The sequence below is a fragment of the Periplaneta americana genome, chromosome 3 (assembly GCF_040183065.1).
Source record: "Periplaneta americana isolate PAMFEO1 chromosome 3, P.americana_PAMFEO1_priV1, whole genome shotgun sequence".
Lineage (NCBI taxonomy): Eukaryota > Metazoa > Arthropoda > Insecta > Blattodea > Blattidae > Periplaneta > Periplaneta americana.
Window position 1 is genome coordinate 74,119,070 of NC_091119.1, and position 21,021 is coordinate 74,140,090.

General features: G+C 36.0%; 1 protein-coding gene across 9 annotated transcripts in view; it reads right to left on the bottom strand.

Annotated features, from left to right (window-relative positions):
• Nucleotides 1-16,236: 16,236 nt before the first annotated feature.
• The window catches only part of LOC138696171 (26S proteasome non-ATPase regulatory subunit 5), a 109,362-nt gene continuing 104,577 nt past the window's right edge, over nucleotides 16,237-21,021 (bottom strand). For 8 of the 9 annotated variants that reach the window (XM_069820773.1, XM_069820770.1, XM_069820766.1 and 5 more), the window contains one exon: nucleotides 16,237-17,080. In XM_069820773.1, coding sequence (XP_069676874.1) covers nucleotides 16,872-17,080 — 209 coding nt within the window. In that variant the 3' untranslated portion in view covers nucleotides 16,237-16,871. The other variant, XM_069820769.1, reaches the window with a different exon arrangement.

Genomic DNA, 21,021 nt, shown 5'->3' on the forward strand with positions numbered 1-21,021 from the left:
GGGTTTTTCCGAGGTTTTTCCCAACCATAAGGCAATCAGGTAATCTATGACGAATCCTCGGCCTCATCTCGCCAAATATCATCTCACTATCTTTAATCTCATCGACGCTAAATAACCTCGTAGTTGATATAGACTCGTTAAATAACTAAGTAAAAAAAGTGCACTCCACATAGTGAAGAAATAAGTTACACGCTCTTTTCCTTTTTATAACATACATGAAATATTGCATTACTCATTATATTGCATGAATTATAATGACTGCTTGAGGTTTTGAAAATAAATAGATTGATATATTATTAGGATGTACCAAAGTACATATGATATTTCCGTGCAGAAATTCTGCGTCATCATATGATGGATGAGTGGAACAGAGAAAATTTTCTCCGGCACCGGGATTTGAAACCGGGTTTTCAGCTCTACGCGCTGATGCTCTATTCACTAAGCCACACAGGATTCCCATCCCAATGTCGGATTGAATCCTCTCAGTTTAAGTTCCACAAGGTTAGGCCACAAGAGGGAACCCAAGAGGTGGAACTTAAACTGAGAGGATTCAATCCGACATCGGGATGGGAATCCGGTGTGGCTTAGTGGATAGAGCGACAGCACGTAGAGCTGAAAACCCGGGTTCAAATCCTGGTGCTGGAGAGAATTTTCTCTGTTCCACTCATCCTTCATCATATGATGACGCAGAATTTCTGCACGAAATATCATATGTAACATCCTAATAATATATGATATGCGAAAAATAATCACTTGGTGATTTAAGACGGCGCTTATTTCGTCGGATCCGGCCAGTTAGTCACTCATAACGAATGCACCTCTGCACGTGTGTGGACATTGTGCCACTGTCATACATCTATGACACAGTGCATGAGGGTACGCCACAAGAGGGAACTTAAACTGAGAGGATTCAATCTGACATCGGGATGAGAATCTGGTGTCAGCACGTAGAGCTGAAAACCCAGGTTCAAATCCCGGTGCCAGAGAGAATTTTCTCGTTCTACTCATCCTTCATTATAAATAGAGTATTACATGGCATTACTGTACCTGATTTGCCCAGCTGGGTCGTTTTCGACTCATCCTGTATCTAAGTGCCCAGCCGTTGAAAAAAGTCTAAAACAGCATTTGGCTTATTTTTGCTATAAGAGCTTACAAATATTCGGTTTTCGTCAAATTTGTACAAAAAAAAAAGTTTTGGCATAAATGGATTAATGCCCTCGCTTGAAATTGTGTTGAACTAATTGAATCCCTTCTTAAAACTTCTGCTACACTTTGACTACTATTCTCACTTCTTTCACACATTTACTTGTTTATTTTTTCATTTCCTCATTTTCATTTTCAAGTCCTCCTTGTTTCTTTCAATAACCTCTGACTCCAACTTTTAGCAACAATCTTCTTCTACATCTCGTCCCATAATCGTAATCCATTTCAAGTCGAATATTTGACTTTTTTAAGTGCTTTCTTCTACACTGCATTTTCTCCTTTGTTAACATGTTTTTCAATTTAACCACTATAGGTCGATTCAACCCTCTTCCGACACTGTAGGTCTCTTCAATTTGTCCATCGCTCACGTCCATGTTGAAAACCTCCCAGCACACTTTGAATACAGTGTCGTACATTGTCTCATTCTTCTCCTGGTCCATTTCCTCTATGCCAAAAAATGTCAAGTTCTTCTTCCTCTGCTTATCCTCCCAGAAATTTAATTTCCTTTTCATTTTTTTGTTTTCTAGCTGCATTTCTTCCATCTTCTTGCTGAAATTTTCGACTATTTCTTTCAACTCCTTCATTGTAACCTCCATTTTTTTCCTGTTCAGAATTTGCTACACTCCGGTCTATGACCTCACTATATTGCCTTCTAACAGAGCTTCTTGTACACGTCTGTCCTGAGCACTGACTACTGTAGAACTGACCTATATGACTAAAGCAGGAGAGGTTCTGACAAGTTTCTATGTAAACACGATCCACGTAACGTGCTAACCCATGGCTTACACTGGTTAGTGGAAGATGTCAGAATTAATTTTCCAGGGATAAATGCTATTGTTTCTTCTGTCAAGAAAATTTTTCTTAAATCACCTAGCCACATTCAGACATTCAAAGAGATTCTACCATACCAGACGTAAGTCTACCACCAGAACCTATAATAACTCACTGGGGAACTTGGTTATCAGCCGCATTCTACTACGTCGAACATCATGAGGAAATAAAAAAAGTCATAGACAAATTCGACAACAGCGATGCTGCTTGCATCTCGAAGCCAAAGAATGCTCTTCAGGATACAAAAAACCTCGCTTCTCTTTCACTTATCAAAGCTCACTTTGCTAACTTTTCTGCTACCATTGAACACATGGAGGGTGCATTTCTTCTACTAATTAGACAATGAACATCACTGAAGCAGTTTCAAACAAAATACCAGGGGTAGTGGGCGATGTGCTCTCTTCAAAGTTCTCTAAATTCCTCAAATGGAATCCTGGATATGCTGGAGCTCTTCAAGGAGAAGAAAGAACTGCAGAATTACCATGGGGACCGAAAGCAATGGCATCCATGAAGTGCACACCAGTGACTTCATGTTGTGTGGAGCAAATCTTTTCTCACTACAGAAATGTGTTGAGGGACAACAGAAAATGTTTTACAATAGATAATTTTGAATTGTGCACAGTTGCTCATTGCAGCTGTTGTTCTTAAAAGAAAAAGAAAAGAGAGAGCATTTTGTCTTGTATGCAATTCTTTAACTAAATATAGGAGCTGAATAGGATCTTTCATTTTTAAGTGTACTTTCTTGAAGAATTTTTTTTTTGTTGTTGCTCTAACTTCAGTACACAGTTATCATTAATCATATAATAGTTATTTATGCAACAAGTGGATAATCTTGATGATTATGGTATGAGTAAATGTTTGTTGCACTCACTATCGTTTATGCGACAATTTTCACGAATGTCATAAGATTATCCACGAGTTGGATACAACACTTTATGGCATCTTAGCATTATAAACTGTAGGAAAAAAATTATGAAAGAAATTCAATTCAGGATCCATAGCTGGCAAATTGTCTTCATATGTTCGTATCGATTAGTTGCACCTGGTCTTGGCATTGAGTAGAGTAATGGATGACCTTGCAGGTTATGTTACATAATATGTTTCTTTAGTTTGTTAATATAGTTACTTTGAACTACAGAACTGTTTTATGCGATATTACAAAAGTGATACAAAACTGTTAAAGATTGAAAATAAATTATACATTACCTTCTGCCCTGCACTTCATTTCTTGTTACGTCATGCATAGAAACAATAACCAAGATAGGAAGTGTTTCGGTATTATGTCATAGCAAATACGTCATTGCTTTTATCGGCACGCATGCTATAATCAATTACGCACGATTTTCGATGTAGTAACAACCTATTTATAATGTTAGGCTGGCATAAAAAAATGCTGGAAGTTCATATTAATTTGTTACTCATTTTAATGCAAATACAGTATGGCTTGAAGAAATAAAATCCTAAAAATCAAGGCCCTATTAATGACATGCACTAATATATAAAAGGTGTTGAAAAAAAAAAAAAGTAAAAAACTAAACTGTGTGTGTATCTTTCTTATGTTTATATCATTGTGCTGCGATGGTTGCGCGGATCATTGACCGGATGGAATATGTAGTGAACAAAAACGGATGTCATGTGGACCATGTACAGTAGCTGTTTAATGAAAGATGGCCAGACAAAGGTTTCAGTCACTTTTTTTTTTTTGCTTGCAACACCTTATTATATAATTATGTGAAATCTAATTTGTCTCTCAAAAGAAAAACAGCAATTACAAAAGAGAGAAGGAATAAAAAATTTCTTCAAAGAAATTTGTGAATAATTTAGAACATGACATTTATAGAAAAAACCTAATGAATAAAAATATTGAAATTTATATCCAATAATAGAAATGAAGCTGCAAAATTAAGTGGTGGCATCAATGAAAATAAATTCTTTGACTATTATAAAGAATTATGGAATAATCCTCAAAATTATCAAAACACACCCAAATATTATGAGCATTCTGATAATAATATAGAAGATACCATAACTATTGAAGAATTGCCTTGAAACTCGTATTTTCTCGCGTAATTTGCGCCCCCGCGTATTTTGCGCACCCTAATTTTTAAGGGATTATTTTGAACTTTATTTTTGCTCCGTGTATTTTGCGCACACATTTTACGTACATATTTTTTTCAGTGTAGTAGGGATTACGTACATATTTTTTTCAGTGTAGTAGGGATTTTCCTTCCCTACAGTCCATCGTAGGTCATTCACCAGCAACTGAAGTACCTGCTTCAGAAAGAAACCCCAAAGTCCCGCTAATTTAACAATGCTTGTCCTTGGTAGAGACAAGTTACTGGTATAGAAAATTAGCCCTACCGTAAATACTTACCTATACATATACTAATTGAGATAAACTCAGAACAGGACCTCTTATTTGAAAAATCCGCATATTTTACGCACCCCAATTTTTCAGTGGCCAAAGTTAACTAAAAAGTGCGCAAATTACGCGAGCAAATACGGTTATGAGCATTCAGATAATAATATAGAAGATACCATAACTATTGAAGAATTGCCTTGAAATTCATAAAAAAAATGGCAAAATCCCAGGTGAAGACAAAATTTGTGCAGAATTATACAAGTATTCTTCAGTTCAGTGGCGAACCGTGAGGTCAAGACCAAGGCATGCACTAAGCAATTACCATAATTTCTCTCTGAAGGGATGGGACATTGGTAGAGATGATTATTATTATTATTATTATTTCGTATTAGCTTATTTAAAAGTAATTTCTATTTTGTATAATAGAAGAAAAGTTAATTATTTTCATTAGTCTCAGCTCTATTTAACTTATATGTGAAATCCAGCCGCCACTCCTTCTTGACGAATTCCTCAATAACTGGATCACAAAAAGTTGAAGTTGAGATTATCTTAATTGATTTTAACACCTCCTTTTCAGTGGAGATGACGGAAAGTCCACTTAAACAGTCTTCACTCATTATACCATGGGCATCGGTTTTGATACATTTCACTGTGCAAACGATTGTTCTACTCCAGCTGTTGTTAAAGGAATGATAAGAATGAGATCGCACAATTTATACAATTCGGGCAACACTTCTTGGAATCCATTTGAAGTTATATGGTCTAGAATTTCGCGAATACTTTCATGTTCTGAAACGTAGGTTTCTTGAAGATGACATTACACTCACTTCGAAGAGAAACAGCGTCAAAATAGCTCCCGTATGTTTCTTGAAGGCTGGTTAAAGCAGACGTGGGAAATCATAGCCCTCTCTAGTCATGGCCCGGCCATGGTAAATGTGGTGGCAATGCCACAGCCCATCCTATCAGCTCAGTAATGTACCTTGTGTTTCAGTGTAAGATGCTTTCCTCGCTTGTATATTTGCACCTTTAATTCCATTGCTATGATGTCTGTAGTAACATAAACTTTTCATAACCATGCCAGACATATGTGTAATGCCGAGCTGAAGACAATAAAAGCAGAAGGATAATATTATAAGTTGTTTTCGATTTCCTAAAGATTTCGAACTATACAGTAAATGGATTCGTTGGGTTCCACTGTTCATCAACCAACAGATCTGTGGAATGAAAGGAACATTTTCAGGAAAAGTGACTTGAGCTTTGTTGAGAAATACATCGACAAGGCCGGAAAGACGAGTTTTCGTAAATGCGATAATCCAGTTTTGTGTGAAGATGCAGTTCCGAATGTGTTTCCAAATTTTCCTTCATATCTAAGCAGTGTGAGTGGAACCAAACGGAAAAATCCGCAGCAGAGGAGAGAAGAAATTGACAATCACCTTAAAAACCAAAAGGAGGATGAAAAGAGAGAGGAGATGAAGAAAACAGTGTGCAACATTTTCCTAATTTTTTGGAAACTATCTAAAAACGTTGGGTCATTATTTAAAAACGAATCTTGTTGAATAGTGTATGAAGTAGACATAACTAGTGCTCCCAAAATAACTACTAACATTAGAATAAACAGGGATTGTAATGTGGCAATGCATATGAATGGTAGATGTCTACCGAATTAAGTTTTAATATGGACTGCCTCTAGCTTGCTAATAGTTGTAGAAATTCTTTGCCTACAGAATGAAATCAGCTTCCATCTCCATTAGATTTTTGTAATTGTTGCGTTTCACCAGATATCAATAACAAAAGTACTCTTGTATCTCAAATTCCTAATTCACTACAAAGTTTGAAATTGTTAATCTTAGCATGTAGGCTCTCACGGCTGGTGTCTAGTTGAAACGGAGCTTTCGGGCTAAGATGCCATGGTCTACTGGTGCAGATGTTCCCAGACGTTTCGTCTACTACTGCGGCAGACATCTTCATTGGTTAGGTATCCTAGGTCGAAATCTCCTGCTAGGGATACAAGCAACCAGTCAGGTTATCAGTTGCTACAGGTACCCCTAGCAGGAGACTTCGACCTAGGATACCTAACCACTGAAGATGTCTGCCGCAGTAGTAGACGAAACGTCTGGGAACATCTGCACCAGTAGACCACGCCATCTTAGCCCGGAAGCTCCGTTTCAATTTGAAATTGTTGTTTAAAACTGAGAACTGTGATGAAAGCAGCTTAAAAAAGTTTGATCTTTTATGTAATAAGTTTAATCTAATATTTTATTATAAACTCTTTTTTTAATTTAAATCCAGAATGCGAGGTGTTACGATATGATTAGACTGACCCACATCTCATCATTACCACACCCTCGATAACTAAGAAAACTTTTCTTGTTTCAAGTATCCCTTTCTTCAGTATCTGTGAATAGACAGTTCTTGAAACATGTTAGGCAGTTTTCAGAGAGTGAAAAAATTGTGAAGATTCAAGTAGATGAAATTGAATAAAAGAAACTTCATTCATTCATTTAGTGTTCTGCTCAAGGGCAGGTCTTTCACTGAAAACCCAGCTTTCTCCAAACTTTCCTATTTTCTGCCTTCCTCTTTGTTTCCTCATATGATCGATATATCTTAATGTCGTCTATCATCTGATATCTTCTTCTCCCTGAACTCTTCTCACACCCTTACAAATTCCTTTATTTTATATTGGCGAAGGTCAAGCTTGTAGAAACTAACACACATCTCGAGGCTATAAGGCAGTTTCGCCAGAGATGCATGCTTTGCATATAATGTAGTGCAGTCTAACCTGGGTAGACTTCAGCGTCATTCATACACAAGTTTCCAGTCTAACATGGGCAACTTTTAAATTTGATATCAATATCTGAATGAAAAAAAATAAATAAATAAATAAACACAGGGGCGTATATTGGTTAAAGGGTTTGGGCTACCGCTGACCCTATTATTACACAAAATATATCTAACAATTACTTTAATTTTAATTACTATGGTAAAACTAATAATACAAAATGATTACATTATGTTATATTATAAACTTTTTCTTTTGTAATTTCCTTGGGCTACCGCCGGTAGCCCCGGTAGCCCGCAAAATACGCCCCTGAATAAACAGAGCACACGTTGTCAATATGCATGCTCTAAATATTTGCCACTGCTTCAGTTCAAAATCAGATTATTAACATTTTTGAACAAAGTGTACACAAATTAGTGTCCTGTAATGTTCGAATATGAACGAGGCAACCAAGACAATAAAAACTTCATTTTATTTTATATGAAAAACTAATCGCAAGATCTGTGCTAAAATCCTTAAGCAGTTAAAGCATGAGCAGAGGACAGCTAATATTTTTATAACATGGTGGAACTAACATGATAGGTCTCCTTCAGCACAATGAACATCAGTGAATATCAACAAACTTGAACCGAACATTGGGGCTGTAATGCACGATGCTAACACAAATCACCTGATTCCTAACTAATGGACAAATGCAATTGTCATACTCCTTTACACAAAAATGGTGATAGAAGAAATCCAAAAAATATCGAAGAATACAATTTAACAATATCTATATAGGAAAACAAAGTCAATGGCATTCGAAGGTCAGTCACTGATTGGAAGCAAAATCGTCATAAATAATCATAATTATCGAACAGGTAAATCAGTTTAAATATTTAGGTAACACTGTTTCATATGAAACTGAATTTGATATTAATCATAAATTAAAACAGTTTCATAAAAGTTACTGGTATCATTAACAATGCATTTAAATCAAAACAAACTTTAATTAAAACCTAGATGAGATTGTATAACATACTGACTCTTCCGATTTTACTATACAGTTGTGACAAACTGGATAATCAAGGCAAAAGATAAATCAAGAATAACTGCGGTAGAAATGGAATATTTAAGAAGAACAGTAGGTTAGAAATGGAATGACTACAGAATAAATATAGAAATTTTGAAAGAACTGAGAATGACATCAGCTTTGAACAAATTTTAAATTATAAGTCAAAGTAAATACAACCTGTCACCAGGATGCCCCAGAACAGATATTCTGGATTACTAAAAAATTACACCCCGGTGGGTACAAGAAACGCTGAAAGACTACTGAAGAGACTTCTCAACCTGTAATATGAGACCGAAACAGGCTACGTGATGATGATGATGATGATGATAATGATTTCTCTCTTGACAGAGATGCTAAACATACTGATTCATGTGAACTGAGTGCGGGTTAAGAAGACAAAATATCTTAGGGCTGTCGAATAATGATAGAACAGGTAGTGTGTTAATGAGCTGTAACAGATTTGGGTTTCTGTATCATAATGTTAAGAGTTTACAATATTGATGCTAGAAACACTAGGCGTGAAACAATCAGAGAAATTTTGAAATATTTGTCAATAAATGTAACACAATTTTTGTTGCACAATTAATTGCATTCAGTGGAATATGTGCTTTTAGATAGTACATGCCATCAAAACCAGCAAGATGTGTTATAAAATGATTTCTTTTAGTTGAAATTAAAACTATGACAACTCAAAATGTTGAAATTTATCCTGAAACACATCCTGATGGACCCTACAAAGTAATTGCCCAACCTTGATTGTAAACAGACTTGTTGAACCAGTAAAAAACACAAACAGAAACATTACAATAGATAGATGGTTTACTACCAGGTGAATGAGACAAAATGCCACAGAAACTACAGAAAACTAGTCGCCGAAGTGCCACTGCCTGCTCCCGGGTTTATAGCCCTGTTATTCTCGGACTAGATCCCGCGCAAAGTACATATGAATTAGTTCGCAAGGTCTAATTAAATGATTAACAGAAATCTAGCAATATTAGAGTGTAGGCTTTCATGGCCGGCGTCAATAGTAGAAAAGTTTTCCGGGCTATGAGGCCATGGTCTGTTGGTTGTGTGACCAAACGTTTCAAGGTTAACTGGTTCGCATGTTAACGCTTTAAGACTTAACAATGATTATATTCAAGCCATAACTTCGTATGCTGTGAAGTCTCTCGCTGTAAACAGAGATAAATTTGGTTTCTTTTCAAATTCAGATGTGGGCTGTTTTCTGTGTGTACTGAAGAGCCTTTATTGAACAATAATAATTATGGTACGTACAGTAGCAATGTTTCTTGAAGTGATTCAAGTGTTTCGTTTGTTACACGCAAAAGGAAAATTCTACACTCACAGGCGAAGGTAGGCTATGGTAGAACTTTCACTTTACATCGTAATATTACACACAGTGTAAGAAGAAATATCGCAAAAAGTATGAGATAATTGGTTGATATTGTAAAGATCAACACCCTCCTCCCTTTTTCAATTATTAATTATAAGAAAGAGTATTAACAAGCCTCCTTAAGAACAATGGAACTTTTTAAGCTGAAACAATAATTAATTACATTGCCAGTGGCACAACGACGGGGATGGTGAGAGGTTAAGATTTACCTCCAAAAATTTAGAGGTGTAAATAGTACAATTTTTACACTCCTAAAATATTAGACAGCTTTATAGTATAGTTTTTACCTTCCTTTGTGGCCAAAATTTGAAGTTTATAATTGTTATTTTATTTTAATGACTAGGGCAAGGCATTTAATGACCTATAAATTGGTAAAAAATGCAAAATAAAAAATGCATTTATGACCTAAAAAATAACAAAAAAATTACCAATAAAAAGTAAAGCATTGCCAATGAAAATACTTTTAATTACGTTAAGTACTCACTTGATTACTGAACTATATAAAATTTAAAAAAATACATGTTACAGTACCTTGTACTGCAGAAAATTCATGTCAAGTGCACTTTTACAACAATTTTGAATTGCAGTTAACAATCAAAACTTGGCGGAGATTTTCAAACAAAAATGATTGTCTATTGTCTGCTAGTACCGACTTATAAATGGAAAAGCTTCTCTCTACTTCAACGGAAACAATTGGAGCAAACTGAAAGCAAGCAATATCTCCTAGATTTAACTCACAGTCAGGAAGAGAAAAATTTTCACCAGACAAAGCTCTGCCAATTGAACACAATGTTGTGTACCCCCTGTTCTTGCTTAGACAGTTTTTTTTCATTTTCATTGACACTGCATCACCCACTTTACCACATGCACAGCTCAAATCATTCACCACTTTATCCACTATTTGTAGCTGTTCCACTAATGTCACTTGGGATTTTTCCAGTGCAGTTATGACATCAGGAAGGAATCCAAAATTAGTATTTATGTAAGAAAGTTTCCCAGCAATTTCTTTATCAGCTAACAGTTCTTGCGCCTTTTTTTATTGAGACTGACTCACCATTATCAAAAGAATCAACCACTTTCTTCACAACATCGAAATTCTTGCAATAATAACTGCAAGCTTGGAGCCATGTTCCCCATCTAGTCAAAACAGGTGAAAATGGCAATTGGATTTCTGGAGCTTCTGTTTTGAATGCTGAAATTCGAGAGGGGGCTTTCAAGAATACTTTCTTCACGCATCCAATTAATTTATCCACTTCAGGAAAATTTGCCCGTACTTCTTCCGCGACCCGGTGTAATGCATGCGCTAAACACGTCACATGTACCATTTTTGGGTACAGTGCACTTAAAGAAGCAGCTGCTTTCATCATGTAGGGTGCTGCATCTGTTATAAAAAGCAATACATTGGAATTTCGAATCCCATCAGGCCAAAGTATTCTCAATGCATGGTCAAATACTAAGCTGATCGTTGAGTAGTTGACTTTGTCCAGGTTCTCACAATGTAGTAGAAATTGTTCTCCAGGGCTGTATGCTTCCAAAACTCCAACAATAACATTAGCTACATAACGGCCCATAAAGTCTGTTGTCTCGTCAATGGATACGAATACATTTCTTTCTCCAATTATTTCTCTTATTTTTTTCAAAGTTTTGTCATAGCACCGAGCTATGTATGTTCTTCTCAATGTTCTGGGATCTGGAATTATTTTTCCGGTCTCCTCTTCTAAGAAAGTTCGCAGCTTAGGATGATTCAGTTTGTGAAGTGAAATATCAGCCGATAGAAAACTTCACATAGTTTCTCACAAAATGGCGAAAACGTTGAACATGTATCCCCCAGAAGCATTTGCTGTAAGTTTACACTGAATTTATTTTCAAGTCTCTGCAGGCCACGTTTATGTTTCTCCCTTGACATGTGTTGTTCTATCGTAAACTTTTTTTCAGCAGCCACTCTCACATCGCAAATCTTGCAGAATAAAATACGACCGTCCATTGAAAAAATATTTTCTCCATATTTTGAAACAAATGCCTTTAATTTAACACTAGCACTTTCCTTTACTTCAGGCATTTTGCTCTTGACCTGTTCACAGACTAGAAACAACTGACCACCTCAATTAACAGCATAACAATGCCAGTTTACCTGGAGAAAGGAATCTCTGTGGGAGTGTGGGTAAATTCCTAGAAGTGGGCAAGTTCATTATGCCTTGAAAAATAGGGGTACAAGCTAGCATACGCTCTAAGAATTTGAATAAAATTCCTAGAAGTGGGCAAGTTCATTATGCACATACCTTGAAAAATAGGGGTAGAAGCTAGCAATCATCTACTTAATTCCAAGAAATTGTATTGACAAGGAAAATACTGAATTATAATAAAAATCTCAAATCAAATACAAATAATGTCACAGCCTTCCTGAAAAGTGTAAAAAATGCTCAAAATGACCTAAAAATTGCTAAAAAATGACATATCCGTAGGAAAGTTAAGAAAATGCAAAAAAATTCCGTAACGAATTGTTTTTATTTAACCCGGTTTTTAATGTCATACATTTCCATATATGCTAGCAATGTTTAAACCTTCATAAGAAAAAGATGCAAAATCATTAATTGCCTTGCCCTATTAATGACACAGAAGAACTTCAAAGTCATTTTACTATAGTAACAAAAATAACAAAATTCGAACTATTGCATTGAGGCAATCACACGAAGTAAATGTTCTTTTTACCTGTTCAAAACATCACAACAATGAATTGGACGGAGTTACGCAATAAGAGACTAAGCGACAGACACCTGTTTTCGAGATATTGACCATTAAAGTAAATCTGGTTACCGGTATTTATTAAACATTTTACACAAGAACTATTGCAACACTCATACTATTAAAAAAATAGCACAAATAATAATAAGAAAAGGCTAACCGATTTTTAATATCAGACCAGCAGCTGAGTTTTTATAAGTGCTAGGTTTTGGTTTTTTCTATTTATCGATCGAAGTATTATTAATATTAAGCTGTTGTTATGAAGACGTCTGTTGCTAAATTATTTCAAGATCAATATTAAAAAAAACGACAAATGGAAGAGAACGGTAAGAACATACAGTAATATATTTACTGTATATATGCTGTGTAATCTTCACTTTGTTCTTATCAGAGGTGAGCATTTTGTAATTGATTACACGATTACAGTCACAATTACAATTTATCAGAAGTACGGAGGAGGTAAAAATATGAGTTTCAACATCATGTTTTAAATTTATTTTTTTTATTGTTTACTACAAACTTTATAAAAATATAGCATTACAAATCCCCCCCCCCCCCCCCCCATTACAATGATGGTAAGAATTGTCATCAAAATTGCACATGACAAAATTCTTACATCTCCCTCCAAACAAATTACGTTGTTGCACCACTGCACATTTCACTTATAAAATATATATTGGCATGCTAGGATTGAGGAGATTTTATAATTCCAAAATTCAATTTGCATTTTAAAAACTTTGAGTTATGGTACGTCTATTATATTCTATACAGTGTACACTTTTACTTAATAGGCTATAGAATGTTTACCGTCAATATTTCCAATACGATATTATTGGGTTGCGGTTTTATATTCACTTGTTTACATATTGTATTATACTTTCACTCGTAGGCTTATATTGTCATAGACCACAGTGATAAAATATAGAACCCTGGACCTCTAGGTAGGTATAAACTAGAAATTAAATTAATTAAACTAGATAGGTATGCTTAATTTTAACAGAGTCGAAGAAAAGAATCATTTTCAATATGAATAATAAATTACGTATTTAAAGGTATGCTTACGTTGTACGATACATAGTCCACCCTTACAAAAAAATACGCTTACTGTAAAGTTCTGTTTCCTCTGGAGAAATGAAGAGTAATAAATTCATGATTGCTGTGCAAGGAAGTTTGGACATTTGAATGCACTTTCTTGCTTACAGTTTTTCAGGCGAGAATATCCACATGCCAGGTAGTGCAATACAACTTTCAATTTTTAAAAATTAAGTCACTGTTTCTCTCTCATTACAAGCAACAAAGTACACTTCGTTTTTACATATCTGCCGCTTTATTTCGCAAGCTAGTGACTCCAAGATCTACCAATTTTTAATGCGACTAAATAATGAAAACTGGGATAAAAATTACTTCAGTAAGAGTATTTAAACATAAGACACCATGATGGAAGCAAGAAGCTCACTGCGCTAGTGGATATTTTCTGTCCTTGTCACACATATCTGCTGACTCTGTCTTTCACGTCTCACGCAACATGTGCCAACGCTGTACAGCAGCGAGTACTGTATTGGCTTAGCCCATATGCCTTCTTATTCTGAAACTGCTATAGACTTTCGGTTATGAGGTGGCATTTTGTCTCGTCCACCCAGTAGTATTTCACTGATACAAGAACTTCTAAATGAAAAGAAGCTAATTATAATTGGTACAATAAAGTCTAATAAAACAGAAATTCCACCAGAATTAGTGAATATCAGATGCTGATCTGTAAACACCTCATTTGGGTTTCAAATAATTGCATTATAGTGTCTATGGTCACAAAAAAGTACAAAGTTCAAATAATTGCATTATAGTGTCTATGGTCACAAAAAAGTACAAAGTCCAAGCAATATCTGCAACTGCATCATGGCAATGAAGCTGAACAAGTAACCAAAAAGTCAGACATAATTATGGAAAACAATCGTAAAAAATTTGGTGTGGATGTGGTGGATAAGATATATTATGTTATTACAATGTTGCTAGAAACAGTAGACATTGGTCAATGACAGTCGTTTTTTAAATAATGAACATAGCAGGAATAAATGCTTTGAATTTATTTGTACATAGCGAACAGAAATGAGAATATCATCAGAAGAGTTCCTCAAAACATTATCAAAATAATTAAATGATAAATTAATCTGTGTTACAAGTAAATGAAGATCCGCAAGCAAAAGCAGCCAGAACAGGAAGAGGACGTTGCCACATATGTCCATGTAAAGATGATATGAAAACACCAAAACATAATTTGTCTACTTTGTGCGAGAGAAAATGTAGGATAAAGAATTAGAAACGAGTCAGAGTGATAATATGTAATACAATGGGACTGATACATTATTATATTATATTTTTGTAAGTTAACTTAATTGTATGTTCAAATAAATATTGTAAAACTATTTAGCATTAATTAATAGCTATATTACCTAAAATAATAAATTAACAACACATTAACTACTAGGGTATCAAAGTACTGCACACAAATAGTTTCGTAATATTTCGTCGAGTAGTGCAGTGTTAAATAATTCTTTTTACCGAGGTCAGGAATATAATATATACCATCTCAATTAAAAATATGTGTGATGGGTTCCTACTATTGCTGTGTAAGTACTTGTAAGATTTTTTAACTCTCATGGTAATTTGATGTTTTGTACTACAGTCGAGCCGTTCTTATTTCTGGCGTGGCCACGCCTTCTCGACTTTTGGTGCGACAAAGGTAGGCAATAGCAGTGTTGCTAAATCTCTGTCAAGCCAATAGAGAACGAACGCAGTTCTAATAGCTGGTTGTCGAACAATCAGTCGGTAGTGCAGTGTTATTGTTGTTAGTGCGGTGTTATCGCTGAGTTTTCAGCATCATAATGCTGCGGAGGAGTCGGAAGACCATCAATTCGCAAAGCAGAGAAATGATTCTTAGCATTAGAGATTATTTCGAAAATGAACGTGAAAATAAGGGTAGTTTATTGCCTTTAATGCAAGTGGTGCAAAGAACAGCTGATGCGTGTGGTGTGAACAGTGTACGGTTTCTCAAATAACGACAGATACGTACAGACAATCCGGCAAAGAAGAAAATAAATGGAGAACTATGGTGGCGGCAGGTGCCAACAATGATTGTAGCAATCTAGGCGTAGCACCTCTAAATTGAACAATACCGGTAGGCAAGGTTCTTCGTGTAATTTTTTTATGTAGCAATAACTTATCATGACAAAATTTCTAACACTAACATATTTTACTTAATTTACAGGTTGTGTGGTTTTAGTTATTCATTCACATAAAAAAATGTTTATTTATTATATTTTACAGCTTTCTCCCATTTTAGTAATTTCCAATATTGTTTCTGTATTTACGAAAATCGTTATTTCAAATGGTCGGAAAAACTAATTATAGCACAACATGGTAAGTCTTCTGTGTCCTGGGATTCTGGGATCAACAATAATAATATATAATATTATGTATTCATATATTACTAATTATTTATCGTAGGAAATAATTTTTATTTCGATGTTTAAGACTAGACATGTGCTAAAACTTCGTTAAGAATACAAGGGTAGACTTGACAACACAGTAACATCCACTGTGAGCGGGAAGCGGTATGTCGTCTGCATAACCTTGACGACAACCACTGCCAGTGAAGCAGCGTGTCAGCTGACCCAGAAGCTGTCGTGTGATTTGCTGCCGGAAATAAGAACGGCTCGACTGTAGAATAGTTTATCTTGATATTGCTACATTTGACTGTATGATAAGAATTAAGAAGAAGACTTACAAAAAATATTCTCCTGAAATGTGTTTGAAGACTAGGTATACAAACATAAATCATTTTAGGTAAATTGGCCATTAGATACAAACAACTGATCTCCTGCTTATCTGTACAATTTAATTCAAAGTATATGGTTGGTTGAACAAGTTAAACCTTTATGGCACAGAATTCCAGAAAGATCTTAGTTGACTATAACTAGAGGTATTGCAAACTAATCAGCCAAACACCTGAGTTAAGCTACACTTGTAAACTACAGTTTTTGTTGCACATAATTACTGAAGCATTTTTTTAACAATAATTCAAGAGTTTCATAATTCTACTAAATTTAACACAAAAAAACAATTACAAGCAATAATTCAGAAGTTTCGTAATTCTACTATACATAACACATCAAAACCATTACAAAGTATATACAAAATAGCACTGTTCTGACAGCTGAATAGTGCAATGTGAAGAAATAAGGTTATAAATATAAGTTACTTCTTGTGTAACATTGAAACTTTACCTGCCATTTTGTTCTGTAAAAGTGAATGAACACACACATTTTAGGTCGACTCCATAAGTACAATCTACATAACTGAGAAAGTCTTCATATAAACAGATAGTTCAATTTTCTGTCAAGAAACTGAACACATTACTTCATGTACTCTTGAATATTTCTATTGAAAATAACCAAGACAAAATCGAATGGTACGTGGTTCTTGAAACAGTCGAGATATATAGCCCAACATATCATGAAGCACCTTCAATTGCCACTTCTGTTTGTGCTTCCACAAAGAATGGACCCTCCCGCACATATTCTCGGAATCTCAACAATGTAACAGTGTCGAACGTTGTTCCAGCTGTAGGAGATTCCACTACTGTTTTCACAACTTCAAACTTCGCGTCCTTACAAAGCTTATTAGTTTCAATTGATCGATCTAGTAGGAATTCGATTAAACCTGAAACACACAATATAATGCAACACAGTAAAATGTTTCATCAATTTCATTCACTGAACCTTCCAGTTCATTCCACTCCTAAGGAATCAAAATTGCTTCTCCATCGAAATGGCTGCTTATGTTACTAAACTGTGTAGGTACTTAGGAATCCTTCACTTAACACACAAAATCAAACAGTAAACAAACAATGACTTATGACTAATTTGGTCTCTTGCTTTCCAATATTTCTACCAGATTATTTATTTGGTAACAGTAAACAGTTATTAAAATGTTTTGTCATGTCACTGTTTTATATGCAATGTCTACAATAGAAAATGTTGAGAACATCAATACTAGAGTTGAACAACAGTCGAGAAAGTAAGACTAACAGTGTCCACAAAGCCGAAAACCCATACGACAGTATTGCCTATGTCGCTCACTGCTTGTGAGTGAATCAAGCAAACATTCAAGACATTGAGAGTGGTCAACTCTCGAACGTCAAGCAGTCTTGAATCGTCAGTTCTTCAAGGAACTGCGCATAAAATGTGTATTTATCAGCAATGCATATTATGCGAGTATTCTAATTTTGATTTACATGTACCTATACAATATCTATTATCTACTTAATGCTTTTCTTTTGCAGTTGTTTGCCTAATATTTCTACCCTTACAATGAATATCACTGTGTAACAATGACTTTAAGTTATTTATTTATTATTATTATTTTTTTTTTGCTGTTTCTAATTCAATATGTTGCAAAACACAAGAAAACATCAATTTCTCATGTGAGAAATTGTTTTTACAGATATGGCATCGATTTTCTGAATTTCAAAAAAATATCTTTCTTTTTTACAATAGCCTATAAATGGGTTTACAATAACAGTTTTTTCTATATTAAGGCAGAAAATATATACATGGACTGAGTAAATGTGCAGAAGTTATGAAAGTACATTAAAACACTTACACGTCATAAAAACCCATACACAGAGTATCTAAAGATGTATTTTTTTCCTACTTTTCCTTTTGTAGTTTAAAACACTTACACATTATGGAAAGATATCCACGGAGGGTCTAAAAATGTATATTTTTTCTACTTTTTCTCTTGTAGTTTACATCAAAATCTGACTAATCCCCAGATGTAGTTGCCAAGCATCCGCTCATTATACTGTACTTGGTATCTCTTTTCTAACAATTGCAGGTCTGCAGGTCTTGATGGAATCTTTCGCTCTGTTCCTCTGAGTATGCACCCATGTGTGACTTGAAAACATCTAGATGCGAGTGAAGGACATGCAACTTAAGTGACATTCTGCAACCCACTGCATTGTAATTCTTCAGAAGACCCTGCACTACTCCCTGCAATTGTCCACCCTATGATTACCCAGGAAACCATTCACTATTTCATGGAAGCTCTTCCAGGTTTCCCTTTGTACAGTAGAAGTTTTATGATGAATTCATCATCGTAAAGTAATTTCTTCACCTTGGGATTCACAAAAATTCCACCCTTGACCTTTGCCTCTGAGAGTTTGGGGAAGACAGTTTGCAGATACTTGAAGACATCTGAATTTGTATCTAATGCTTTTACAAATTGCTTGATGAGACCAAGCTTAATGTGGAGTGGAGGCATCAGAATCTTGTTTCGCTTCACAAGAGATTCCCACTTTGTTTTTCTCATGAACTACAAACTCCGCCCTAAATGGCCATTTTACTAGTCTCAAAATGGCTGACTGTATCCTTGCTATTTCACAGGCAGAGAAAACAGGGGTACTTTGTGTATCCACCTTGTTGTCCCATCAAAAACGCAATCATTTTGAAGTCACCAATTACATTTCACTGTTGTTCTACATAGCTAACCATCTGCAGAAGTTGCTGGACATTGGAGAAATCTTCTTTAAGATGGGCTAAATAAGCAATTGGAATTGAGGGACACTTGTTGCCATTGTGGAGGACAGCTTTCAGACTCTTGCACAAACTGTCAATGAAGTGCCGCCAGTCCTTTAGATCATAGGGAAACCTATTTCTTTAACAGGTGTCCCAAATTATGCCAATAACACAGTTTGTCAGCGAGAATGAAGTATTGCGAGAACGTTTGGTGATGCTTCCTCTGTCCGGATACCTTGCAGCTCTTGTCTGAAAGGTTCCACTCCTTTAGTCTTGATGTTAAGAGTTCTGTACTGGATTTTGTTAATCCTAAGTCTCTCATTAAATCGTTTAACTCCTTTTGTATGAGGTGTAGCCTCTGCATCCTCTGAGAAGTCCTCTTTCTCACTGACCTGGAGACACGATTCACAACTGGAAAAGTCTGACTACTGCCGTCCTGGAAGAGGAGGAACCGGAAGTTCCTTGTTCACCTGAGTGATGGTGATAGGTCCGAATATTCGAACACATTGGTTTTCGTACCTCTTCTGTGATGGGATAAGTCAACAACCTAGAAAAAGCAATTATACAGGCGATCTGTTTGTTCACGCCAGATTCGAGGTATACCAAACTTCATTCTTCTGCTCTCCCCTCTGTACCAGGCCTCGAGAGTGGATCTGCAGCTCCTACACACAACATGTAGTGCCCATTTTTTGTCTTGGTCACCCATAGGTATGCCGAAATATGATTTGTAGGCTGAGTGGAAGTTGTTGGCATCCTTGATTCTGTGCTTCACCACTCTGGAGCACAAGACCCACACACATAACAAAATCAGTCTGGATCATGATAATAATCATGGGAAGACACAATTATTAATCAACGTTGTCTGTGAAATGGTAAATTAGATTAACAATATAAACCTAAGTTAAATACCACATAAAATACAGAGACGTGCTAAGCAAATATTACGTAAACTATTAAATTACATAATTGACCACTAGGAACAGAGAAACGATTACAAGAAGGTAGGAGTACCCAATCTATCTTATTTATGATCTAATTTATCCAATACAAGCATAAAATTTACTTAAACAGACCAAAAATATTTTTTTGTTACACAGTGTGTGTGTGTGTGTGTGTGTGTGTGTGTGTGTGTGTGTGTGTATCCAATGCCTATCCACTTCACTTGCGTGATTCGGGTTCTGCATGCTACGGATAGATAGCAGAACTGTGACCCATTTTCTAGTTGTACACCACTTCGGCGGGTCACACTGTACATGATGTGTAGCTGTGGAGAGAGTTATGTCGTGTACTAAGGTGAATGTATGTGTAAGTGTAGTGTCTGGAATGAGTGATGATGATGATGATGATGAGGAAGGGAGAAGGGGAAACCTGGTGCCGGCACATAGCCTACTCCTGTCGAATAGCACCAAGGGGGCTGCCAGGCTTAACGTCCCCATCCGACAGATGAATCACTATCAACAGTGACATATGCCTTCTCTTCATATGCACTGCGGAGAGATTTGGGATTTAACCCAGGCATATTAGTGCACAATCTAGTGATTAGAAGTTGTGCACCTCCATCTCTCCTAGTCCCGAGGTAGAAATTTTATGTATGATTTGAGGCTTTCTCGGCGTTGGTTCGCTAATATGTTTTCGCGGGATATCAGCCGAGTTAAGATTTTGGAATGCTCCAAGCTTTCGACTGCTATCTCTGCAGCCATCTTCAGGGAAGTGATGTCCGAACAGAAAGTCGTGTGGCGAAGTATACATAGGGCAGACTGGCCGCACAATAGAAGACAGAATCAAAGAACATAAGAGGAACCTGAGGCTGTATTACCCGGAAAAATCTGCAGTGGCGCAACACAGCATAGAAAAGGAGCATAAAATACTGTTTGACCACACCAAGGTCATTAACAAATCAAGCCACTACTGGGATCGTACAATCAAGGAGGCCATAGAGATCAAGCTGGAGAAAAACAACTTTAACAGAGACAGTGGACTCCAGCTCAGTCAGGCATGGACACCGGCCTTAGACCAACTCAGGCCCTCTTACAATCAAGGTCATGAAGATCACGGACCGAGGACGGCAACCGATTCCAACCGGCG